General features: G+C 39.3%; 1 protein-coding gene across 6 annotated transcripts in view; it reads right to left on the bottom strand.

Annotated features, from left to right (window-relative positions):
• The window catches only part of ERC2 (ELKS/RAB6-interacting/CAST family member 2), an 880873-nt gene that overhangs the window by 583881 nt on the left and 269420 nt on the right, over nt 1-27572 (bottom strand). For all 6 annotated transcript variants that reach the window (XR_004971467.1, XR_004971468.1, XR_004971469.1 and 3 more), the window contains exons 5-6: nt 14503-14658; nt 1945-2112 (exon numbers count right to left, since the gene is read on the bottom strand). Coding sequence is in view for 1 of the 6 variants with exons in the window: in XM_036331877.1 (XP_036187770.1) it covers nt 1945-2112; nt 14503-14658 (324 nt within the window). In the remaining 5 variants the exon portion in view is untranslated. The remainder of the gene's footprint in view (nt 1-1944; nt 2113-14502; nt 14659-27572) is intronic.

Below are 27572 nucleotides of genomic sequence, written 5' to 3'. Positions count from 1 at the left end.
GTATGGCTGTGTCCTAGCAAAACATTACTTCCAAAAATAGGCTGAGGGTGGGATTTGTCCACAAGCCATAGTTTTCAACTCCTATTCTAGTCAAGTGCTAGATACTAGAAATGTTCTAGCACTGTGCTAGCCAATACAGCTGCCATTAGCCAGAGATGACCATTAAATACTTGAAATGTGGCTAGTCTGACTAAGGAACTATATTTTAAATTATACAGAATTTAATTTTCTTTAGTTTTTATTAAATTTATTGGGGTGATATTCATTTAATAGGATCATATAGGTTTCAAGAATATATAGGTTTCTATGATACATGATCTGTATATATAGCATTTTGTAGCCACCACCCAAAGTCAAATCATCTTCTGTCACCATGTATTTGGCCCCCTTTACACAGGAACTGCATTTTAAATGTGACTGACTTTTACTCATTTAAATTTTAACAGACATGGGTGGCTAGTGCAGTGGTCGGCAAACTGCGGCCCCTTGAGTGTGGCTCTTCCACAAAATACCACGTGCGGGTGCGCACGTCCAGTGCGATTGAAACTTCGTGGCCACACTCAAGGGGCCAAAGAGCCACGTGTGGCTTGCGAGCCGCAGTTTGCCGACCACTGGGCTAGGGGCTCCAGTATTCGATAGCACAGTGGTAGATGCTTCTCACTGCTCCTCTACAAGGCAGATTCAGGCCACCTTCCAATTTATGGCATAGTTTAAAATTTTTCCTTAAAAAAGAAGATATCCATGCTTCCACATTCAAAATGAAGCCACATCCAACTGAAAATTACGTTTCTTACGTGTGGAATATCTACATCATTGAAGCGAAAATAAGTGTTTGGTTTGAATCAATCAAATAACAGCAATTTAGCCAAAGTGAAGTGCATGGGGGCTAAGTCAGATCCACGCCAAGACTTATCCAATGTGGAACCTGTTTCCTGTCTCCTCTGCACACTGGCCTGCACCTCCCTGAGGGCACAGACCTACTGAATGGTCCCATGTACTCCTAAGGAAAGTCCAAATCTCCCCGCAGACCCAAAAATGTAAAAATTCAAAGACATAGTTCAAGAGCACAAGAGGGAACACGCATCTCAGTTAGGCTGCCTTCTCCCAAAGTGATCACATCATATGCTGCCTCTACACAGATATCGGGCACTCACCACATCCTTCGCTGCTGCCCACACGGATAATTTATTTTCTGCCAACTGTTTTATTTGCACAATAAGTAGCTTGTGTCCTGCATTCCTTCGCTGTCCCCAAAATATAATCCAATGGGGAGAAGCAAGGAAATAAGATAGCAACATGTTTGTTTGTTTTCCAAGTGTGAATAAGAAATAACAAACCAACTTTTCGTTTAAGCAATTTGTATAATATCAACTTTCTTCAATGGGTAAAAGAATATTGAAAATTAAGGATACTCTTTAGGAAGTAAGAAACCTTCGGAATCATAGGTGCCAGGAGGGGGACCTATATAAATACACACAAAGGAAGGTAAATGACATTCTGACTTTTTAAAATGATTTTTGATAAAAAATAAAACCATTCCAGATCCAATCATTTATTTATCTGTGGTTCCCAAATCTCCAAAGCTGAAAAAAATGAAAGAAAAAAAATCCAAGTGTGAAGCAAACTCCCTTAACTGGCACAACCTGACGCAAACTGGCAGAGGATTACTTATATAGTCTTTATTTATCCACTTTAGGGTGAGAACTTGTTTCTGCAGAAATATCCATGTGTTTGTATAACACTCCCAGGAACTGCACTGGGAGGTTACACAATCTATGATACATGCAGTAGGTCTTCCCTTTCCAAAATCCACCCAAATTCTGATATCCAAAACACCTCTTGCCCCAAGGGTTTGGATAAGGAATCTTCTAAAGAAAGCTGTTCAGGTAGAACATTTCTATCAACTCAGCGTCTGCTGCCCAGAATTCTGAGACGGTGCCTTACCTCGGTTTGAAGAATGGCAGCCCGCTGTTCTTTGGCAGTAAGCGACTCTTTAAGCACTTCAATGTGTTGCTTGCAATCTGAATTTTGATTGCTAAGGGTTTCAAGCTTTGTTTGTAAGGCAAGAAGTTCTGATTCCTTCTTTGAAAGTTCCTGCTTTAGCTGATCAATCTGTAAAACAACAAAATTGCAAGAAATTAGAAGCCACAAATACTACTCTCTATTTGAAAGCTACTGATTTCTCTTATAGTCCTTTCGTGTGTGTGTGTGTGTGTGTGTGTGTGTGTGTGTGTGTGTGTTCTTTAAATGACTTGTTTCTTTTTCTTTTTCATAGTCAGTGATTATTATTCCAACAATGCAGGCGATACGTTTGATGAAAAAGATGCTCCTGGCAGTCACACAGACTTGGGTTCTGGGAGGCTCTGCAAATGTGGCAGAAAGTGTAGAAAGCCGGAAAGGTAAGGTCAGAAGACAGCCATCCACCTTCCACCCCACTGAGAACCAAGGTTCACAGTAGAAAAAAAAAAGGCTTCCTGGAAAAACCTCCTATTCATCTATGAAACCAAAGGCAATTCACCAAGATCCTCAGAAGGGTAAACAGAGAGCTAATAAAAGTACTTAACCTAAGACATAACCTGGACCTTCTCTACTATTCCACAGAACAATCATTCAAGGGCATTATTTGACAGAAGAGAATTCTCACCCCCAGCCCAAAAAAAATAAGTATTGGGGGTGGGTGTGTTTTTTTGCTTATATTAAATACTGAGAAAATACAAAATAAATAAAATAGATATAAAGTATAAGGGAAAATAACACAAGTAATATCCATCATTCAATTCACCAAAAAAGATAGAATTATCTGTGCTCAGCACATTTCTATCTCCTTCTGTCCCCCTTCAGAAATAACTCCCACTCTAAATTTTATGCTGATCATTTTCTTGCTTGTCTTTTAGGTTCACCATGTATTTTTTCCATCTGCAAATGATATATGCCATTTAGTTTTGAATACTATTTAGGTTTCTAACTTTGTTTGCAGTGTATGTTTTGGGGGATATTTCTTAAGCATTGGGCTTTTTTCTACTCAATCTTATGCCCTAGAGATTAAATCGTGTTATTGTACAAGCAATTTGTTTGTTTTCATTGAAGAACAGTATTCCATTGTAAAACTTCACCGCAGTTTATTTGTCCATTCTGTTGCTGATAGACATTTGGGTTTGTTTCCAGGTGGTATTGTTGTTTTTCCCTATGAAAGTGCTATTCTGGCCTGGCCAATGTGGCTCAGTGTCGATCTATGAACCAAGAGGTCACGGTTTCATTCTAGGTCTGGGCACATGTCCGGGTTCCAGGCTTGAACCCCAGTGGGGGAACTGCAGGAGGCAGCCGATCAATGATTCTCTCTCATCATTGATGTTTCTATCTCTCTCTCCTTCTCCCTTCATCTCTGAAATCAATAAAAGTATTTTTTTTAAAAAAGTGCTATTCTGAACATTCTTCTATATATCACCTGGTACACACAGTAAAAATAATCTAAAAGTTAAATTGCTGGACCACATAGTATATGTACACATCTTCCACTTCACTAGACAAACAAATGTTTTCCAAAGCAGTTACATTAATATTCATAGTCACAGGCACGGTGTGTTCATCACTCCACAGCCTTGCCAATCTTATGTCACCAGCGTTCTACATTTCTGCCTGCAGAAGGAATGGCAGCTTCAGCCTCCTCCTGCTGGCAGCCAGCCACCATGCTAGAAGTCAGCTATCCTCCCACTGCTGTGCTCTGAGGAAGCCATACCAAACACACAGTGGGCAAAGAAAGACAGAGAAGCTGGTGGAAATGATAATTCCTTTGTCTTGTTCGTGATCGTAAAGGGGAGAATTTCAACGTTTCACCGTGAATGTTCATGTTTGTTTTAGCTTTTTATAGGCCCTCTTAGGTTTCAGAAAGTTCCATTTTATTACAACTTTGGAAAGTGTTTTGCTTTGTTTTTTTAATCTTCACCCAAGGATGTGTTTACTGATTTGAGAGAGAGGAAGGAAGGGAGATGGATGAGTAGTTTCAGTCTTCCATATTTCGATCTTTGAATCTGCCTCATCTGTTAATCACTTAAAGGTGGGTTAAAACACTTACTTAATGATGAAATAATAAATTCTTCCTTATAGTTCTACCAATTTTTAGATCTAGAAATGGTTTCATTGTCTTAATGTCTACAAATCCATTCCTTTAAAGGTTATGAAATCTGTCATTAGCTGCAGTTTTTATAGTTTTATTGAAATATAATTTACATACCATAAAGTTCACCTAACTAAAGTGTACTATTGATGGTTTTTAGTATTTCCCATCAACATCATGGTTGTACACGTGAATCCTCTCAAAATAAAACCTTTCATCATCTCAAAATGAAAGCCTAAAACCATTAGCTGTCCCTCTCCATTCCCCACCCTCTACCCCCTGCTGTAGGCAAACAATACTAGTAATCTACTTTCTGTCTCTATAGATTGGCCTATTCTGGGTATTTTGTATAAATGGAACCACACAAGATATGTACTTTGTGACTGGCTTCTTTCATGTAGCACAATGTTTCAAGATTCATCCTTTTTATTGCTGAATAATATTCCCGAGCATGAATATAGCACATTCTATCAATTTACCAGTTGGTGGGCACTCATGCTGTTTCTATATTTTGGCTATTATGAATAATGCCACTACGAATATTCATGCATAACCCTGTGTGGACAAATTTTCATTTCTCTGGGGTATATATTTAGGTGTAGAATTGTTCGGCCATGTGGCAACTGTATGTTTAGCATTTTGAAGAAATTCTAAATCATTTGCCTAAGTGACTGTAGCATTTCACATTCCCACCAGCAATATATGAGGGCTCTAACTTTTTCATACTCTTACCAGAATTTGATATTGTCTGTCTTTTTAATTATAGCCATTATGAAGGGTATAAAGTGGTATCTCATTATGGTTTTGACTTGCATTTCTCTAATAACTAATGACACTAAGCATATTTTCACATACTTATTAGCCATTCATACTGGTATATCTCTTTTGGACAAGTATTCTAACTGCTTTCTATGACTTTTTCTTTGCCTTTTATGGCTTTATTTGATACAAATGGATAGGTTTCTTCCTATTTCTCCTTTTGAGGTACTTTGAGCCTCCTGATTGTGGACTGGTACCTGTCATCAGTTTTGGAAAAGTATCAGCTTTTATTTCTTCAAATGTGAATAGTGATCAAACACATCTTTCCTTCTGGAACTCTGATTATACTTATAATTGACCTTTTTCTATATATCTTAACTTATCTTTCATTTATTGCATCTTTTTACTTAATTTATTCTTCTCTATTTTCTAGTTTGTTAAGTCTCTCTTCTTCTGTGACCCTCCTCTGTGATGACTTTGTATTTATTCATTGAGCTTTGAAATTTGCATTTTTATTTTCCCATTTCTAGAAGTTCTCTCTAAATTTGCTTGGTATTTTAATTTATTTTTTAAATATATATTTTATTGATTTCAGAGGGGAGGGGAGAGGTAGAGAGACAGAAACATCAATGAGAGAATCATTGATTAGCTAGCTGCCTCCTGATTACCCCCCACTGGGGTTTGAGCCCACAACTCGGGCATATTCCCTGACTGGGAATCACACCATGACCTCCTGGTTCAAAGGTCGAGGCTCAACCACTGAACAACACTGATTGGGCTAAATTTTCTTGATATTTTTATAGTCTCTCGACTTTTATTTGTATTCAAATACCTTCTTTTATTTATTTAAACATATTAATCACATTTATGTCATAGTATTTGTCTTAAAAATCCAAGTCCTAAAGTTCTTACCACCTGGATCTGCTGTCTGTTTTTTCTACTGATTCACGGTGGCTTGCTTTCTTGCAGGTTTTCTAATTAAAAAAATAATATTGTGCCTTCATTTTTTTGTAACTTTATCTACAGAAATATTTTGCAGGCTAAGTTCGCACGCAGCCTTCCAGAGCAGTTGCCTCTGCCAATACCTGGGGCCCTACCAACCAAGGACCCCTTTAAACCACATCCTCTACTTGTAGATTCTGGATCACCTCACACTGCACATCGTGCAAGATCCAGCTGTGGGTATAGATTCTCAGAGATCGTTTTTTTGTCTTCCACTTGGCTCAAAGTTTTAAAATATATACTTTTCCCTGTAGTCTCCAGTCTGAGTGAGAGGAGAGTAGAATTGGGAGGTTATTTGTAGTTAATCCTCACACCCAAGGGTGATGCTGTCCGGGATCCCAGCCTTATCTGGTGTGACAGCAGAATCCCTATTTGACTCTTCATCTTGAGCAGGCTCAGGCTTCTGTCTCTTTTCTTAAATGTCTCTGTGACGGTGAAAATCAAAGCTCAAGTTCACTTGCCTAGCAAAGACTAACAAGAAGATTTAACCAGTGCTCGATTGATCACTCCAGCTCCCTGCTTTGGCTCAGTTTGGGCCCTTGAGATTCTTTCTAACTTGACAGTTCACAAGTACATTTTTATTTTATTTTCTGTTTGTTTTAAATTTATCTTTATTGTTGAAAGTATTACAGATGCCCCCTTTTTCCCTGTGGACCTCCTCAAGGGAAATACGTTCTAACATACATTTCACCCAGCAATTTTTGTTGTTTTCAGCAACTGAAACTGGCATAAACAAGGGCCAAGCTACTGACAATAACGGCTGAGCATGACCCAGAGTGAGATGCTTAAAAAAGAAGTGAAAACATCTTCAGAAGTGTTCAGGTTGCACAATTTACTAGAAGGATTTATATGGAAGGAGATTCCATCCTCAGGAGAAGTCAGACTGATCAGGGGGCAAATAGGTTGCATCTTTGTTGCCATATCAAAAGGTTTGGTAGTGGCCGGCCGAAAGGTAGTCTTGAGAATGGTTCTGGATTTGCCTGAACGTTCACTGGGAGAGAATCGTGATTGATTATCAACATACTCTGCATGTGTAAGCAGGTGGTGGCACGGCTCAGGTATGTGCAATCCATGAACTACATTATTATTGTCATAATCTAATCATGTGAGTCGATGATCATTTTTATCTGGAATAGAGTAAGAAATTCTCTCTCTCTCTCTCTCTCTCTCTCTCTCTCTCACACACACACACACACACACACACACACACACACACACAATGGAGTGTAAGTAGAGGGGAAATCAAGATTAGGATTACCTAAAATTACAAAAGAAAAAACATCTGTTGTGATCAGCAGTCTTCTCAGGGGATTTGGCTACAAATCACAGGCAGTTGACCTGACAGCACAGAATCTAGTTGATTCCACATATGAAACTTATTTATCTGGAAAGAATGCTAAAAACAAAACTTTCAACTCTACATGCCTACGCAAAGATGATGCTTCTAGTGAAAAATCCAATCTGTGCTAACTGCTACGAATACCGGAGTAGAAATCCACTGTGAGAGTGGGGTATTGAGAGAGAAATTTGAATGAAATTAAGTTGATTGACAAAATGGTATTTTGGTAATAGAAAGAAAGAAGATGGGAGGTTCTACATACACCTACTTTATTCAATAAAAACAGACTGATAATGATGAAACTCTTTCAGTCTATAAATATTAAATACGCAGTTGCTTTAAATAGCTTTCAGACTATCACTGACATGAGATGAATTTTAAATAAATATTATATGCAGACAATAACAGAAAAAGACTTTTCTAGAGGGAATATAGTTATGGGGTAAAAAAAACAACATATTCTTCCATAAAAATATGCCTTTGGCTTCTTTTATAGCCATAAACTCAATAAAAATGGAAAGTGATGCAATCGAACATACATGAGAACTGAGGCGGGGGAAGGCTGTCTGGATGATGGCAAGAAAAGCCGATCGGAATTACATCCACGCTTTGCATGAAGTCCATGTGGACATCAGGCACACTTCCTCTCGTCTGAAAGTTCTTCCACCGCTTATGTCTGTGACACAACCAACACCCTGGAAAAAGGACTCTGCCAAGGAAAACAGCGTCTTTGTCACTGCAGATATGGCCCTCGTGTGTAGCAAGTGATATGCGTGTTATCATGCAGTTTGGGTTATGAGGATTGTAATCCGTCAGAGATTAGTAAGAAAATGGGTTACAAATTCCAAATAAAGGGGGAGGTCGAACACAACAGACTGGCGTCTTGGGCGAACTCTGAAAGCAGAGGGAGCGGCTAATATAGAAGCACTGGGATCGGGGGGCAAGAAATGTGTTAGATGAGGAACAAAGCCTTGTACAGAACAAGGGATGCCATCACGCTTCCCCTACCAGGAAAACATTAATGAATGTTACAGTCCATTGTTAAAGGCTCAACAGTGCTCCTGAAAGTAATTCGTGCTTTTCACAGCCTCTTAGTGCTGCTCTCACCGTCTGATCCCTCTAAGCCAGTGGTTCTCAACCTTGGCTACACATTAGAATCACCTGGGAATCTTTTCTAAATCCTCTTTTTAAAATCCTGATTTCTGAGCCTCATCCTCCGAAGCCCAGAAATCAGGATTTTAAAAAGATTCCCGGGTGATTCTAATGTGCAGCCAAGGTTGAGAACCACTGCTCTAAGCTCTCTAGGGAGGCCTGTTGGGACAGGGGGGAGTAGGGGGTGGGGGTGGAGAAGGTGTAGAAATTGAAGTTTCCAACAGGGAGAGTGGTGCAGCCAGCAGGTCTCCCAGAGCCTGGGTACTCAGGGATAATGTGCAAGTGCCGAAGGGCTTGCAAGACGCCAGAATCTCCACCCAGGACTATGGCCAGCAGCCCTCTGCCTTTGCACAGATGAGTTTCTGAGATCTGCTTTTACGTTTTTGCAATTCACCTTCCAGCTTTCCAGAAACGTTACGATCATAGTTTTTCTATGACATCACATTAACAAAAGCAATTTAGGTCTTCAGTGCTGCTTAATTTAATCACCGAGCTTTCAAGGGTCCCTACCAGTCCCAGGATCTGTTCAACATCAAAAAAGAGGTACGCGCGCTTTCACGTGGCTATTAAAATACTTCCTTTCCCTCCAGCCTACATGCTTGACTCATCTTAATAATTAGTGCAAGCAGAAATTCCTTTTCATACACAACATTGGAACATTGTTTCTATGTCAAATTTCACTGAAAAAGTATATCTAAAAATGAGTTTGTATATAACCATTATTGGTAGCTGCCTTTATTATCTATTTGGAGCAAATCATTACAGATTGAAATGGAGACGGATTTGAGATCCTGCTCTGTTAATGAAAAAGAATCAAATGCTGAGTCAGTTTTATCAACAGGGAATCATAAAAACAATTTCCAGTTAAATAGTATTTCAAAAATATCAGCAAATGAGAACATGGATATGTGAACAATATTAGGGGATATATTTTTCATAATTAGGTTGAATTTATCATATCATTGTTATTTAAAAAATAGAAAACTCCTGCCCTGGCTGTTGTTGCTAAATGGTTAGAGCCTCAACCCACTCACTGAAGAGTTGTAAATTCCATGCTGGTCAAGGGCGCGTGCCTGGTTGCAGATTTGATCACCAGCCCTGGTTGGGGCAAGTGCAGGAGGCAACCAATTGATGTGTCTCTCTCACATCTCTCTCTCTCTCTCTCTCTCTCTCTCTCTCTCTCTCTCTCTCTCTCTTTCTTCCTCTCCCTCTTTCTCTGTCTGCCCTCTCTCCCTCTGTTCCACTCTCTCTTAAACAACAAACAAAAATCAATGGAAAAAAAATATCCCCTGGTGAGGATTAACAAAAAAATAAAAAATAGTAAACTTAGAAGTGAGCATGATAAAACATGCTTTGACATCTGGTAAAGAAATACTCAGGTCCTAGCTGGCTTGGCTCAGTGGATAGAGTATCAGCCTGTGGACTGAAGTGTTCCAGGTTCAATTCCAGCCAAGGGCACATGCTTGGGTTGCAGGCTTGATCCCCAGTAGGGAGCGTGCAGGAGGCAGCCGATCAATGGTTCTGTCTCATCATTGATGTTTCTATCTCTCTCTCCTTCTCCCTTCCTCTCTGAAAACAATAAAGAAATATATTTAATAAAAAAGAAAAGAAATACTCAGAGCAATCAGCACCTCTAATCTAGTCTTGCACACAGTGGTTATTCTAGTTGCCTCTCCAAAAGCCCCTGGTTAGGGAGAAACTTTCTGGACCACCTTTAAAGCTTTCCATATATTCATTACAATCAGCAATAAGAAGGCACAATATTTAAGTGCAATTTTAAGCTTGGTTTCCAAAGAGTGTGAGTCCCCCTCCTTATGCAGCATTCCATAAAGATGTCTGAAATGTTCTACCATGACTCTTTGAGTCTTTATAAAACATTAAAACAAAAATTGTAAAGTCAACACTCCTAGCCTCAAATCTATCATTTTTTGTTAGTTGGGATCCAACGTCCTTTTGTGATTTCCACTTCTATCACTGCCTCAGTAAACCCAGTAACTTTAACAATTACTTCTCTATTTCCCACGTGAGTTTCAGAGCCTCTAGGATTTATAATTTAATATTTCTTTCCTGTTTTGGGAAATCTGTCATTTCACATAGATTTGAGTTCTTCCTACTTCCCTATCTGTGTGAAGTTGGGGGGTGGGATGATATTTTCACTTATCCTTCTAGGTTTTCTCTAACATTGATTTAAGTTTGCGTTCTTCATTGCTGTTTTATTTAGACAAAAAAATACTACCACCTCTAAACCTAAACAACCTGCATTGCTCTAGCCAAAAGTGAATTCCCCTGCCATCAAATCTTCAGGGTAGTGTTGTTTTGTTTGTTTGTTAGTTTTATATTTTTATTTATTTCCAAGAGGAAGGAAGAGGGAGAAAGAGATAGAAACATCAATGATGAGAGAAAATCATGGATTGGCTGCCTCTTGCACACCCCCTACTGGGGATAGAGCCCGCAAACTGGACATGTGCCCTTGACCAGAATCGAACCTGGGACCCTTCAGTCGCAGGCTGATGCTCTATCCACTGAGCCAAAGCAGCTAGGGCATCCAGGGTAGTGTTTTGAATATAATTATTTACTAAGTGGTCAATATGAATGGACGGAAAATACTTTGAATATGCACTATTTTTAGTGGGCCTCAGTGGCTAGCTCAGTGCCATGTGCTAAAAACAATGCTTAACAAGATGGGGACTGCAATACTCAGATTCCACCAATGACAGCTTTATCCATCCATACAACTCTGCAAAATTAAAGAGTTCAAGAGATCCCCAATGGTGATACTAAATTGTTCTATCAATGTGTGTAACCAACTATTGCAAAAATTAACTCCTTAGATATCTGTGATGATTTGACAAGCAATATAGTCAAGTAAACTTTGTAAAGAATTATTCAAATAGGCAACAGTGAACCATATAATATGCTAGTGATCCGATTTTAGAGGCTATCAGCCCATGACTATCCAATTTCACAAATTCCATGATAAATGGTTTAGCCACTGGAATCAGTACACACAACCTAAGGGACCCCAATAGCATAAGACACAAGCACCCAGGACTAAATGTTTAGCAATAGCTATGTCTTAACAGAACTGCTAGGCCATTCCTAGGCTTACGTAAGGAATCAAAGTAGAAGTAAGAAAAACAAGTAATTGAAGTAATGGTATGAAGTTTGAGCAATAACTGTTACGTTTCAACCCAATAAAAACATTCTTTCAATTGAGAAAATATAAAAAGATAACTTTTAGGGGTATTTTTATCTAATTTTTATCAGTCTGTAAAGGATATGACATTATAAGAAGTCATTTTAATTTTATTTCTTAGACTCCCTTGTCCCCATTAATCAAATTAAATACAACATTTATTATTATTATGTTTGGTTATACTTCAATAATAATGGGTATAATTATGAACTGTGAAAATTAATAAACAAAACCTCATTTAAAATGGAGTCGGGAGACTAGAAAACTGTCATGCACATGTAGACCAACTGACCCAAGAAGAAGAGACAAACCTTGCATCTCTGACAGGAAGTGATGCCACGTTACTATCACAGCAGGAGGAAGGAAAGACTCCTCCTGGCCCTGGAACAGCTCAGCCAATGGGAGGCTGCCATAGCTCAGCACTGAAAAGTCACTGCACTTTGAACTTGCAGTTTCTCCAGTGGACTCTTCATTTACAACAGCCCCTCCAAAGTCCACAAAACTCCTCTCTTTTGTTTCTCTATATGTGTGTGTGATTTACCATTAGACCACATGTCCCGAATTGCAATTCTTTGTTGTTCCCCAATAAACTATTTTGCTGGAGAAATACCAGGCAATGGATTAAAAGTCAACAGCTTTTTTTTTTTTTTTTTTTTTTTGAGCCAAGAATTTAAACTATCTTATTTCATTTAATCCTTTCGGACAACCTCTACAGAGGGTGGTGTTGCCCCCATCTTATAGAAGAGGAAAGTGTGGTTGGGTGACTTAAGTCACTCCGCAAAGCCCTGCCGCTAGCAAGGGCAGGCTAGAGACTTCCCAGTCTGCCTTTGCCCTCAGCCTGCACCCTTCCCACCCTACTCCATAACTCCCCGCAATCATTCTTCTGGCCCGACCACATTGGGAATCAACCCTTCAAAGTAAGTCTCTCAGACAACTGCAGGCCAGTAACAGTCATGACTCATTTGCTGAAGACCCTATAAATGCTTTATTTTACCTGGACAGGAGTCCATGGTGTGAGTGAAGTTTACAAATTTCATGGCGGTTTTCGTTACAGAAAGGCTTGCGCTCTCTCCCACCATGCAATGACAGGGGAGGGAGGAACGGTTTGAGCTGAAACAATCGTTTCCCCCAAACCTCAGGTCTGCGCCTCTGGTCTTCATTCCCAGAGAAATTTGGTCATCACCTGCAGGCCACGCTTCACGGCCTGAGAGGGAAGGGCTGCAAAAATGAAACCAGAGGCAGGGCTGAGCAGGAAAACCTATTCTGCATTTGGTGGTGGTCCCAGAAAGGAAGGGGTTAGATTCAAACCCACTGGACATTCTCCTTCTCATATCTCCACTCCTTGATCCAAATTTTTTTTTTTAATATATATTTCTTTATTGATTTCACAGAGGAAGAGAGAAGGAGAGAGAGATAGAAACATCAACGATGAGAGAGAATCATGGATCGGCTGCCTCCTGCTCGCCCCCTACTGGGGATCAAGCCCGCAACCCAGGCATGTGCCCTTGGCCGGAATCGAACCCGGGACCCTTCAGTCTGCAGGCCGATGCTCTATCCACTGAGCCAAGCCGGCTAGGGCCTTGATCCAAATTTTTATTCATAATCTCAATGTCAACTTACAGATGGAAAGTTGGCAGAATTAAGTACAGTTTTTGTTTTTTTCTCTTCGAAAAAGCACACATATGTACACACATATACGTATGGGGTGAAGCAGATGCTAGATATTATTATTTCCTCTCTATAATTTGCAAATTTTCTGCAATGAGCATGCATTTATTTCACAACTAATAAAAAAATCAATTATCATTTAAATACTTTCTCTCCCTACTCCCACTGGTTTCTCACAGAAATATGCATTATTCTTAAATCTGCTACATTTTATAAGGCAATAAAAAAGAGTAAAATCTAGATCAAGAACAGGATTATTTACTAATAATTTTTTATTGGTGTGGTTATTATTTTCAGAAGCAACATGCTTGAAAAAAATTTTTATTGGTGCGGTTATTATTTTCAGAGACAACATGATTTAAAGACAGCAATAGATAAAAGCACCTCAAAATCTTATTAGACCTATTGGACTATTCATATATTCAATAATTATGTATATGTAAAAATAATAGATATTCAGGTGCATGGTCCATTTGTAGCCCAGTTCAATTTTGAAAAATGTAAGACAAATTCTTCAAAACTAGTAATATGAAATAAATTAATGAAACATGTAACTATAATAACACATAAATATTTCATAGCAACAGATAACAGTAATAATAATAACCACTGTCAATAACAATGCCTGACATCTGTATGGATCAGACCGAGGACTAAGTGCTTTAAATGCATAATCTCTTGGGATCATCAAAAAACCAAATGATAGAGGCATTTTTCTTTTTCTTATCCCTAGTTCATGGATGAGGAAACTGGGGCTTAAAGAAGTTGAATAATCTGTACAAATAGCAGCATTGGGACTCAAAGTCAACTTTTGTCTTAAACACTATACTAAAACTAAAATGTCCTCATATCATTCAAATCAGTTAAATTAACTTCTAAGATTGCCTTTTGAGAATCATCTTCTAGGGATGGACTCAAAATGTGGCAATGAAAGAAACTTTTTAAAATAGTTTTCAAAACTTATGAAAACTCAGAAAATTTGGAAGTAAGAGGACTATTACAAGGTAATTTTAAATTCCCAAGTCAGAGCAACAACAAAGGAACTCATTAGAAAATCCTGAACCCCTTTGTAGGTAGAAATTCTACCAAAGGTCTTCCCTGATTTCTTTTTGGAATCTATGCATCTGAACTAAAATTTTTGCATTCCTCTTTCTTGTCCATATATTTCATGATATCATATAAAGCAGATTATGTATTTGGGGAAAGAATGTAAGTAAACCGTCACTTTCCAGTCACACTAAGAGTATAAAAGTTTGTAACTCTGGACCATACCTTGGTTTTCATGAACTTGGAGTGACTTTTGTAAACCTCTATTTGTTTGATCTCTTCCTCACGGTCCTCGGTGTTCAGGACACCATTGGCTTTTAACATCTGGATCTCATCCTCAAGGTCCCTTATGTTTCGCTCCAATGAAGCAATTTTTGTGTCCTGTTTGTGAAATTTAAAAAAAAAAAAAAGAAAAGAGACGGAAAGAATTGTTTTTCAGTGTTATCAAAACAGAATTTCAGATAGGAATTTTGGTAGTAATACAAATAATCATGATGTAGACATAGCTGTGAATTCAGAACATTTTTTTTTCACTTCTAAGGAACGTTTATGAGATTTGTTAAGCTCCTAATAAAGATCATGTCTCAATAGAATACAGGGCTACCTAGATACATTTGCCTAATATCTGGGAATCAAATTACCAAAGCAATAGTGATAAAAGTGAAAATATCACTTAAAGTGGACACATTTTTAATTCAAGATATAGTTTACCACTGTATAGCCTTAAGTCTACTTGTAAACATAAAAACGGTGTGTTCGTGTGTATATTCTGTGGCTGGTTTTATAAGTCAAGCTTGGAATCTGACTGTGAGAGAGAAGGAAATTAAAATCTACTAATGGGAAAAAGGATTCTCATCTAAAATGCAGACATAAGTGAAATTAAATAACTGAAACTTGACTTAGTATGACTGATACACTAAATATTAAAAATTTTATAGTAACTGGAAATAATATATCACAACATCATGATTTATTTGGCAAGCTGTCAGCTCCTAGCATCGCAAAAACATTACTACTTTGAAGGGTATTTCTAACCAATTGATTTACAGCAAAAATACAAAAACAAACAAACCGAGAATATGGGATTGAGAAAAATAAACATAGAGTATTTTTTAAAGGAAATGACAAACTCTGTACACAATGTAGAGCATAATAAGAAATGAAGCATTAGAAAGTAGAGAAGAGAAAGCTCTTATGTGGGGGAAAAAATCATCCCTCAAACGTCATTATTAGACTCAAGTCAATCTTGTAAATGAAACATGTGGAAAATTTCGCTTTAAGTTTTCCCACAATCACCATCTACCTGCCATTTAATTGCACAGATTCCAGGTACTTATATACATTTATAACTGAATATCAATTAAAAACAAATCACCAAATCATTTTGTAACAATTCTTTTAGAATGTAAAAAATTAAGAGTTCCAAAATAAAGGCAATGAATAAACTATTCAATTCATAACTAACTAATTAAAAGGACTCAGCAACAAATGTGTCCATCCTGACTTTGTGACTATTTTCTACTTTATTTCCCTATATTATATGCCCGAAACATGTCTCCTATGGAAATATAATAATTATTGTTGTTAACATTGTCATCATAGTTAAAAGAAAAACAAGGATCTGCAAGAGAGACTTATTGAGCTCCACTGTCTATGTGTCAAGATCCAAGTGCTCGAAATGCTGGAGAAACACTTTTATTAATTCTAAAAAAACAATGAAAAAATCCAAGAAGATAAAATAAAGAGATTCTGAAATTTGCAAGACTATTAAGGCTGGTACAGTCCACAGTATTCCATTTCCTTTAAACCGTATTTACTGAGTTTTTTCCAGTTACAAAAATAATACACTTTGAACTCATTGAAAATAGAGAAAATCCCCTCTAACATCATTAATGTTTTTACATATAGCCTGCCAGGCTTTTTTATTTTAGATGCAATTTCTGGAAGTCTAGTGTACTTCCAGTTTGAGTGAAGGGAGTCTTGTGGACTGAACATTTGTGTGACTCCAAAATTCATATGTTAAAGCCCTAACTAGTAATATAGTATTTGGAAATGAAGCCTTTGGAAGGTAGTCAAAGTTAGATGGGGTCATTAGAATGGGGCCCTTATGGTGGGATTAATGCCCTCAGGAGAAGACACACTAGAAAAGTTGTTGTTTTTTAAAAGAAAGTATTCTCATCTGGCAGGTGAGGATTAACCAAAAAAAAAATAATTAAATAAATAAATGGCAAAGGTTAAAGACAAAGAGAAAATCATAAAAGCAGCAAGAGAAGAGCAGTTGGTTGCCTGCAAGGGATCTCCCGCAAGACTGTCAGTTGATTTCTCAACAGAAACTTCTTAGGCCAAAAGGAATTGGCAAAAAATGTTCAAGTGATGAAAAGCAAGGACCTACAACCAAGATTAATCATATAATCAATAATATTGTAATAACTATGTATGGCGTCAGATGGAAGCTAGATTTATCAGAGTTGTCACTTTGTAAGTTATATAAATATCTAATCACTGGGTTGTATACCTGAAACTAATCTATAATAATAAAAAAAAAAGGTAATATGCTAATTAGACTGGATGTCATTCTGGTCGTTCTTCCGGTGAAGCTGGGGTCAGAGGGAAGCTGGTGCCAGCAGCCAGGGGAAGGAAGGCCTACTCTTGCACGAATTTCGTGCATTGGGCCTCTAGTATACTATTTGTACATCAACTGCAATTGAAAAATAAAAAATTATTTTTAAAACATTATGTTTTAAGCCACCAGTCTGTGGTCATTTTGTTATGCCAGCCCAAGCTGACAGAGGTAGGGAGTCATCCTTCGTGACTCACTTGAGCTCTGAGACATGAGAACTCCACATATAAAAAGAGCAGCAATAAGAAAAAGGCTATTAAAAAAGAATCTCTAAAAGTTCACAAGAATGTTCTTAAATAAACGACTCATTTTACCTCAATGTTTTGACTATAAAATTGAGACATATCATTATAGAAAACTTAAAAGCTATTGATAATTACAACTGTCCATAATCACATCACCCAGATATACCCATTAACATCTTTATACCCTTGAAAGCCTTATTTTATTTTTACTTTAAAACACAGAAATGATACATATCAATATGATATAGATTTCTTCCCTTTATTGAGATGTAAGTTGACTATTGATGAGATGTACAAATATCTAAGTAGAATATTTATGAGTTACTGTAAGTTAAGTGTGAAAGGCAGGGCCAGCATTTCTGCTTTTCCTATATAAAATCTCCTAGAAATTCAGACCCACGTCTAAAGTGACCGACCATATTCATATATATGTATGTATGTATGCATGTATGTATGTGTGTACATATATACATGTATAAATGTGGTGTGTGTGTTTGTGTGTATGTGTACTATGATACACTTTGTAGTCCTCACATCTTATACCTTACTTTTTGAATAGCGCTTGGTAGAAATTCAGGTTTCGATCATGTCGACAAGCGAAGAAGATCCCTTCAGCTTTCCAGTCAATACTTGATGCTTTAGTTAGTAATGACCAGAACTGCCTATTTCTAAACGGGTTAGAAGGAGCTTCCACTGGACTTTAAAAAACTACATACTGCTAAAGAAAGATCAGCTGAGGTAAGATAGAAAATATCTTAACACAGAAAACCCTCTTGGCCTATAAACATCTGAACTAAAATTTCATCAAATGGTGAATCACATTAACTTTTACTAATTTTTTTAAATTAACCAACAACTTTCTTTTTTCCTAAGAACTTCTTTTTCCCTTTAAACTTAGGTGTCCCAAAACAGAAGGGGGGGGGGGGGGTATTGAGGAAGTTACTTGAATAAGGGTCTATTTTTTTCTGTCCTGATAAATATTTATGTTCTTACATAAGAAGTCAATTTCAAGGGCAGCAGAACTCACACCTGAAATCATGAGCATATAAAAAAGGAGGTAGAAAAATATTATCAAGATCTAGAGAGAACAGGTACAACATACATCAATACATTAGGATAGTGTATTGACTGTGCCCAAGAAGATGGTCAAAATTCTGAACCAGAGGAAGACAAAAAAATAAAAGCAAGTGAAATGTCAGCATCTCAACTGACTCACTTTGAGAAACTCACAGAGAAGAATGTTTTTCTTTTTTAAAAATCTCTAAAACTAGATAAATGACTAGAAACATATTTATATTTAAGTAGGGCTATGAAAGGTTGAAACTACTTCACAAGTCCTGATGGCTCAATGTGGCACATGGATGGATCCTGTCTTTCAGAACAGATACCAAACGCACATCCTATGTAATAAAAGGCTAATATGCAATTGTCCCCTAAACAGGGAGTTCGAGGGTCAGTTCAACCGGGAGTTTGACCAAGGGGTGGGGCCAGCCGGCCAACTGCCCTTGGCCCCTCCCTACAGCTGGACCCCACTCGTGCACGAATTTGTGCACCAGGCTTTCAGTGTTCAATAACCTTTTCACTGATCTAGACTAGAGAGAGAAAATTAAATAAAGACATAGGCTATAACATCCTGAAAAGTAACATTTTAAAAGAGAGAGCAACATTTTACTCCCAATTACCAGAGATTTCTTCATCTGAACATCTTCAAATATTATTTGTAACTGATATTTTTAAATTATATATTATGTAGTGATTTTCAAATACTCATCTTGATTATGTTTCACAAATAAGCAAGCTCTTGAGGCAGAGAATTGTGGGCCTTCCTTAGAAATGGGGAAAGTGAAATACAACACAGAACAGCCTTTCCGACCACGGAATCCAAACGCTCTGTGAAAAGGGGCTCCCAGGGTCAACCGCCATGGAAATGCTTGCTGGGCATTCCCAATGCACAACAGCTCTGGAAGTACTGCTGGTTCTGGAACTACTACTGCCAATTATTCCTTTTTCCCAATTGTTACTCCTACAGGAGTCAATTCTTGGGGAAGAAATTAGGACTTTAATGATCACATTAAGCTCATGGTTATATACGAAAGTGAAGAATCAAAACAATAATTTGGATTCCTCAAGGGAAAACGTGCCATGATTACACCCAATTTAAAATAATTGGGGGTTTAAATATGCAAATCACCTTGTCAGCATCTGTCACTCAAAGGTGGTTCGCTGTGTGCCTACGCTGAGCCCCAGCAGTGAGAGAACAGACTCCCCTGCTCCTGGAACACAGCGCTTCCCTTCCTGTCTCAGGGGGCATTCTTCGTAGTCCTGCAATAGGACAACCATGAAGTTGTTTTGCTTTTACACTATTTCATGGTTAAAGACTGTAAAACTGTGGGAAACAAAGATTAAGGAGAAAAAATATGTTTGCCTCACTCCCCACCAGTTAGAAAAAAAATATCTGAATGGAGTGTCTCTTTCAAATAATTTCTTCCCACATCGTCATAAAATATACTTGTAAAACTTTGATATATAAATTGCAGATCTTAACTCCTACTTAAAGATTCATACCCAAGACAATTTGACATCTATCATTCCAAAACTAAAAACTAGGTATTTGATGGGAAACTAGTAAGTAAACTACTGGAATTGAACCCCAAGTAATAAACTACCCAGTGGGCCTAACTTGCCGATTCGTAAACCAGCCATGAATATTAGCACCAGCCCATGAGCGCAGGAACTAGAGCAATGAGGATGGAAGTCAGGCGGGAAGGCTGAAGTAAGTTTCTCTCTGCTTTATCTTTCTGTCAAAAATCATCTCCGGATTTTTCTAGGACATGTCTGCTATAGTCGATAGTAAACTTAAGCATAGGCAGTTCTCTCTTTCTTTCAACAAATATAGATTGAGAATCTACTGGGTACCCATCACTTTGCCAGGTGTGTGAGATCTCGACAAGATTCATGGCATCCTTCTCTCTCTAATACGGAATACAGTCTAGATCCCTGTTACTCAAAGTGTGGTCCACAAACCAGCGCCATTGACACCAGCTGAGAGATTTTTAGAAATGCAGAGTATCAGGCCTCCACAAAAAAACTACTGAAAATAAATGTGCATTTTCACAAGGTCCAAGGGTGAGCATGACATTCTAAATGACTGCAGGGGTCCAGCACACCCAAGGGACAAGACTGGCCAAAGCAGAAGAGACCAGGGCCACTTTACTGCCCAAGTATATTTAGAAAAGTCTGAATCTCATCTCAAGAGCTATCCACCGTGGCATGAGGGTACAGAGGTCCTGGGAGAAAACTTTCTGGAGCATCTTTGCTGGTCAGGATGTCTTTATTGGCCTTTTCATGTGTGTCAACCATTACGTTCTCCTTAAACAGCAAGAAACGGATTTCAATTCCTCACAAGGAACTGTGAACACTGAAATGTTGAGTAGGGGGAACATCCAAAAAGCAACATCATTTAGTCACAAAAAGTAACAATTACGTTATTGCTGAGTGTCACTTTGTACTTTCCTTCCAAATACAGTAAGAATTACTGGTTTCACTTTAATATCAGGCCAAGAAAGAAAACACAAGCAGTTTTTACAAAGCACGGAACTGACTGTGATCACATATCGGTCTATGGACGTCGATCAACAGACTTAGGGCCAATTTGGTTTAAAGAAGAAGACGTGATCTAATGTTCAGGAAACGTCCCTACATAATTATATTACACTTTATTTAGAATAAAATTCTAGACTATTATTACTGGATACCACAGAGGTTCTTGAAGGCTTAAGCTTTAGAAATCATCTACTTGGAGTTGCAAACATAACTGAACAGCCCTTGGTCTTAGGCTATCTGAGTAATGCCCTTCCTTTGGAAGGATTTACTGTGTGGGATTCACCGCGGTTATGTGAGGCCAAGTGAAGCACTGCAGGGGAAAAAAAAAAAAAAAAAAAAAAAAAAGTCGTCTTGGGCATAAGCCATGTTAAGAGAAAAGAAAAAAACAGAAAAATAAAAAATGTGTCTTCTTTGGCCTTATCAAACTGTAAAGAGATGATGACCTAAGAAGATGACAGGGGACATGCCGTTTTTTGTTGTGGCGCTTTTGTGTTTGATTGTTCAGATGGCATCTAATTCTTCACAGCAAAATATACACACGCGCGCAGCTTCAGGATAGACTACTTCAAATTAAAAGCCATTCGGGTGCTTTGGTGTTTCTTTTCATGGTCTCATTTTCCTGCTGCTGACTCATTCTCAGGAAGCCCATGCCCCGGGAATGTCCTTCCTGCCGGGCTGTTTCTGTGCACATTACTAATGAGCCGCGGGCAGAAGACGTGTCTCTGGTGGTTCTTGCTGGACACTATGTGACCCCTGAGGTTTTGGTCTCCATGTGCAAATTTCTTGTTGTTGCCAATGGACTCAAGTCTAACAAAAAGCGTTCCAGGGGACCATCCAGCAGACCCTTGGAGAGTCACAAACCTGGATACAAATCCTGGTTCAGGCGTTTACATCTTAGGGAAAAAGACTGTGCCTCTCAGAACGAGGACCACGCTCAAGGGCATGTTAATAAAGTGACAAGTGAAATAGAACACATGAAAAGTGCCTACTGCGGAGCCTCCTCCTGGAGAGTGAAGGGCCACCACCGCTATCATAAGCCATTGGCCAGTTCTGTGGGGTACACATGTAGAATACCACAGCGACTCGTTTTAGTCCACCCTGTGAAACACCGCGAGCATGTCCCTAACCTTGCTAACCTTGTGAGGTTGCTATGAGAACTTAGTGACATTTAAACCTTCCAGAATCTTAGTGAACACACAGTAGGTACTCTATAAGGATTACCTTCCTTCCTATTTCCCGTGGTAAAATATATCTATTACTTCTTTGTCAGTCTGCTCAGCTGCTTTTCCTTTGGGGGACCACATTCCCCCAATTCCCTGTGGTTTTCATGGGGTTCTGATGTATGACTCTGCCCTACGGCAAGTTCCGTGGACCCTCTGGACACAATGACTGATCCAGGAATGCACGCATGATGCCACCGGGCCAAAAAGAGGCATTTTAAGGGACTGCCATAAATCCCGGGGCCTCTCCTTTTCTGAGGTTATGCTTCTCCTTTGCTGAAATTACGAATGATACGGAAAACACAGGCCTGTGGCTGGTTGTAAGCTTCTTTCATTCATGAATCAGAATCTGCCTGAATTATTGGGCCCTTATAACATCATTTGAATACCTAGATACAGCTACATCTGAATCATCCACTTCCCAGAATACCAAAACACAATAGCAGTGTTTTGGCCATTTTTAACCAAAGATTATAACATGCAAGTGATAGTGTGAAAGATAACACCAAAATATAATTAGATATAATATTCTGTAAGGCTACAGATAGAGATGTGAAAAATGGGTTAAGACCACCATAGCTGAGTCAAGAAATCTAGAGAAAGTACAGAAGCTTATTGTGGGATTTGGAGATGGATAAGAACCTATAATAATAAAAGCGTAATGTGCTAATTAGACTGGATGTCCTTCCGGACAACCTTCCCGTCGAAGCTGGGTCCTGGATGCCTGCCAGGAGGAAAGCCTGTGTCCCAGGTGCCAGAGGGAAGCAGGTGCCAGCAGCCAGGGGAAGGAAGGCCTACGCTTGCACGAATTTCGTGCATCGGGCCTCTAGTAAGGTTATAATAGAGAAGATGAATTCTTTCCAGCCAGAAGTAATAATACACACACATTCAAGAGCATGTAGCATGGTGTCCAGCACATATTATTTAATAAATATCAATTGAAAGAATAAGAAAACAAGATTAGAGTATATATCAAGGAGGGGGAAGAAGACACGGCTGACTAAAAAATATAGATCACTTTGTGTTGCAGAGGAGTTAGAAATGAAAAGAAGGCGGGGCTGAATGATAACCAGTCTTCAGCAGAGGGGTAAAAAATAATGGAAATCATGTAACAGTCACAGAAAATAAGAGAGTGACGTTTCAAGAAGGCAGAGAAGTCAAAGAAAATGTTTGGAGAGATTAAAGGCTAAGAAAAAAATGAGGGTATCATTGGTGACATGAGGGCTGTTTCAATGGAGTTTTGTTATTGTCATTGGAAACTGAACCCCAGTGTGTTAAATACCACAGAGTGGGAGGAGATTGCTGAGTCTTTCAACAATCAGAACAGCACAGGGCAGGAACCCAGGGAACAGATACCACCTGGAGCCCTGGAACCAGGTCTGGGAAGGGCCTGCAGGGCCAGGGTTTAACTCTTTAGTTGCTGGGTTGGGGGAATCCTGGGGCAAGGACTCTGGTGAGGAGGTGCTCTGGGGTAATCAGAGAAGTACTTCAATAGTTTAACAAGCCAGATAGCTGCACCTGTGCCTCTCAGCTGGCTAGCAGCCCTTCACAGAAAGCTGCTTCAACAAACACTGCAAGCTTTCTACATCCCAGAGCATGGAAGGGAGCACTGACTAACCCACACTCATTTCCCTCTCCATGTGCCTGTGAGCCACACTAATGCCAGTGCCCAGCTGTGAACCAGGTGGGTCAGAGTCATCTAGGGAGTGAGTAAAAGCGAGCGATGATTTGGTCCCACTCCAAAATATTCCATTGCAGGAGAGGAGAGGGTGACACAAAAATCTGTATTTGTCTGTAAGTTCCTCAGGTTGGGAGACACACACACACAAACACACACACACACACACACATTTACTTTTTATACATGTGTTCCCTTCTGCTGAAGTTAAATATATAAATATAAATGCACTATTTGAATATGTAAAAAGGAATAGCATGGGACAGGGGCAAACAATGTTTCTTCATTCCAGTCTTAAAAATGCAGTTAAAACAACAGTTAATGGGTATTGATTACTTATGCAAGCACTAGGCTAGAAAAATCTCATTAAGCTTCCCCCGAACCCTATGAATTAAGGACTAATTTTACCCATTTTAGGATCAGGACATCTACAGAACGGAAATAAGTTGCCCAAGGTTTTTCCTTTGCTGAAATAACTTTCTAGGACCAAGATGGAGCTGCTCCTGCCCGGGGTGACACACCAGCAAACCGAAACTCCCATCAAGCCCCTGTGATTGCTGCACTGGCCCAGAACCAGGCAGAGTAGCCAGTCACCATCCCCATGTGCCACTCATCTCCTTGTTCCTTCTCACCCCAAACAAGGTGACTATGTGGCCCCAGCCAATAAGGTATTTTCAATTTTTCATCCTTGTTCTTTATCCTATAAAAGCTTCCTGCCTTTAGTCCCATTTTGCAGTTGTCTAAATGGGAGACCGTCTGCTTCATGAAACATTAAATAAAATGTGTTGGTATCACCTAAGCTGTCTTCTTTAACCCTTTTTTAACACCTTTAATAATCTGGAATGGTTCCCTCCACAAAGCCTTGCCTTGAACAGGAGAGAGGAGGCCACATACTGGGACCTTGCCATCTGTCCCCAGGCCAACCTCAGAGAGCCTGGCTCCCGAGAAGGTGCGCACCTAGAAGCTGGGGTGTTTGGGTCCTTTCTTCCACACAGCACCTTTACCCTTTAGGTCACAGAGCAAGGTGCAAAGAAAATAGTGCAGAGCCTGGGGCGAGAGGAAAGCGAGGAAGAAGTTTCAGAAACTGCTTCCAGGTGAAAGCAGCCCTCAGTGTTCACAGCCCACCCTCCCCCAGGCCGGATGGACATCACCGTCCACCTTCATCGGGATACAGTGAGGGTTTGACTTCCCTGAGGTTCTGGGAAAGGCTACTTTGCTATTTTAGGGACTCCTAAGAAGATGGTCACCTGACCACTTGTTCTCGTCCAGTGCTCTTTAGGAAAAGGCTGGGTGGGGAAGAGCTCCTTCCTGGCCGTCCAGCAATCTGAACTTGCTCTTCCCACTCCTTTGAACCCACTGCCCCAAAGCCCCCAACAGCCCTGGTTTGGGGCTTCATTCTTCAGATTTCTAAAACATACCACAAGTCCTTCTATGTTCCACCAGTTTGTCTCATGGAAAAAAGCAACAGGCGGCAGAGGAATTCAGGCCACCCCAAGTCACCAGTGCGGCCTGATGGATGTGGAAACTGGACCATGCCTTAGGGATGAGGCATGTGACGGCCGGCACACTGTCATTACTGAGCCTTGAAAGGGGAAGTTCACATGAGGCCTGTGGTAGACTTCTAAACCCTGCTGGCGAGGGTGCATGCCAGTGAGGAAATTGCAATCCCTAAATAAACAATAGGCTGGGAACCTGAGCACCAGCAAGGGGAGGGCAGGGGCTGCAGGCCGGAGCAAGGCTGGCCAAGATGGAGCAAACAAAGCAAAGATTTCAAGTTTGCAAGAATGTGATGTCAATTCAGACACCCCAGGCAGGTCCTCTGAGAATCCAAATAGCCAGTCACCGAGCCTCCAGACTTGGAAAAAATTTGAAAGTAGGACACCAAGTCCAATCCTTCATATGCCAAATGAGAACAGTGAGAGCCAGAGGGGACAAGTGACTTGCCAAAAGCCCAACAGCCAGAAAGCTTAGTCCCTGGGCCCACTGGGGGCTGCTATATTTTTTTCCACTGCTTTCCCCTTTCAAAGATGCTTTTAAAGTCTTTCCACAGCAAACTGTGTGTGTATTCAGAGCTCTGGCTGCCTGAAGTAAGTTTGTAAAATTCCTTCTCTCTGGTGGTCCTTGCTCAAATGTACCACCTCTTTTTTACAGGGAAAACTCAGTTTCCAGGCTGAAAGGGAAGGGATGGAGAAGAAAAGGATTCTTTGCGCATCTACTATGTGCCAGGGTTTTCCCATGTTTACCTCCACTTTAATCCCCACCACAGTCCTGTGCAAGCTGGCACTGTACCATGGTCCCATTTCACAGATGGGAAGGCTGGAGCTCAGAGAAGCAGTAAGCCAATTCTAATTTTCATAAATAACCTAACCTTCTCCCTTCTGGAGCCTTCTCAGTTCAGCAAAAGAAAACAAGAAAAGAAGAAATTGTGCGTCCTAAAGCTTTCTGAAAAATGGTTTTTCTTCTAATCAACTTATTGTTATTGTTCCTGAATAATAATTCCTAATCATTCCTATACAATGAATGCACATTACTGAAAACATAAAAATTTGGTGGGGTAAAAAAGAGAAAAAAATCCTTTATAATCTCCCCATCCAGAATTAGTGGCAACATTTTGGTACATTTTTCCCCCAAGCTTTTATTCCACATTGATAAATATATCTTCTTTATACATTAAGAATAATAAGTCTCTAACTGCTATAAACTTTAGATATACATCTCTTAGTTGGGTATTTCATAGTTCTATTTTTATGTTTTACTTTGTAAGTAATCAAAGTTATTGATCTTTTCCTTTGTAATATCTTTATTTTTACAACTTTATTGATATATAATACTCATACCATAAAATTCACCCTTTTAAAGTATATCATTCAGTGGCCTGTGCAACCATCACCACTGTCTAGTTCCAGAATATTTTCATCACTCAAAACCCCTGTATCCAGTCATTATTTTTTCTCCCCTCTCCCTAGTTTCTAGAAACCACTAATCTACTTTCTATCTCCATGGATATGACAATATTAGACATTTCATACAAATGGAAATGTATAACATGTGGCCTTTTGCAACTGGCTTTTTTCACTTAACATAATGTTTTTAAGGTCTATCTATGCTATAGCAAGGATAGGTACCTCATTTCTTTTTATTGTTGAGTAATCGACTGTATGGATATAACATTTTTATTTTTCATTCAAGATAATGGACATTTGGGTTGTTTTGGCTTTGTGGCTATTATTAATAATGAAGCATTTGTATACAGGTTTTTGTTTGTAATTCAGTTAAGGTGTACACCTAAGAGTAGAATTGCTGCGTCACATGGTACCTCTATGTTTAACATTTTGAGGAATGGCCAGATAGTTTTCCAAAATGGACTGAACCATTTTACACTCCCACCATCAATAGATGAGGTTTTCCACATCTTCCCCAACATTTGTTGTCTTTCTTACTTTAGCCATCCTAGAAGAGGATAAATTGTATCTAACTGTGGTTTTGATTTGCATTTCCCTAATTATAAATCTTGTTGGACATCTTTTCCTGTTTTTACGGACCATTTGTATGTCTTTTTTGGAGACATGTCTATTCAGATTATTTGCCCAATTTTAACAGGATTATTTGCCTTCTATTGTTGCATTGTTCTTCCTTTATTTTTAAGTGAAGTTTTAAATTAAAGTGTGTGTGTGTGTGTGTGTGTATATATATATATATATATATATATATATATATATATATATATATGCCTAATATGCAAATTGTCCCTGCAGGAGTTCAACCAGGAGACTGATGGCTCGCTATGACATGTGCTGACCACTAGGGGCAGCGCGGAACGAAGGAAGGCACCAGCTGGCAGCCAGCAGCTGAGGAAGGGAGGCCCCAGCCAATAGCCGGAAGGCCCCGATTGACCCTGACCACCGGCCAGGCCTAGGGACCCTACTCAT

The sequence above is a fragment of the Myotis myotis genome, unplaced genomic scaffold (genome assembly GCF_014108235.1).
Source record: "Myotis myotis isolate mMyoMyo1 unplaced genomic scaffold, mMyoMyo1.p scaffold_m19_p_13, whole genome shotgun sequence".
Lineage (NCBI taxonomy): Eukaryota > Metazoa > Chordata > Mammalia > Chiroptera > Vespertilionidae > Myotis > Myotis myotis.
This window is presented reverse-complemented; position numbering and strand designations above follow the sequence as displayed.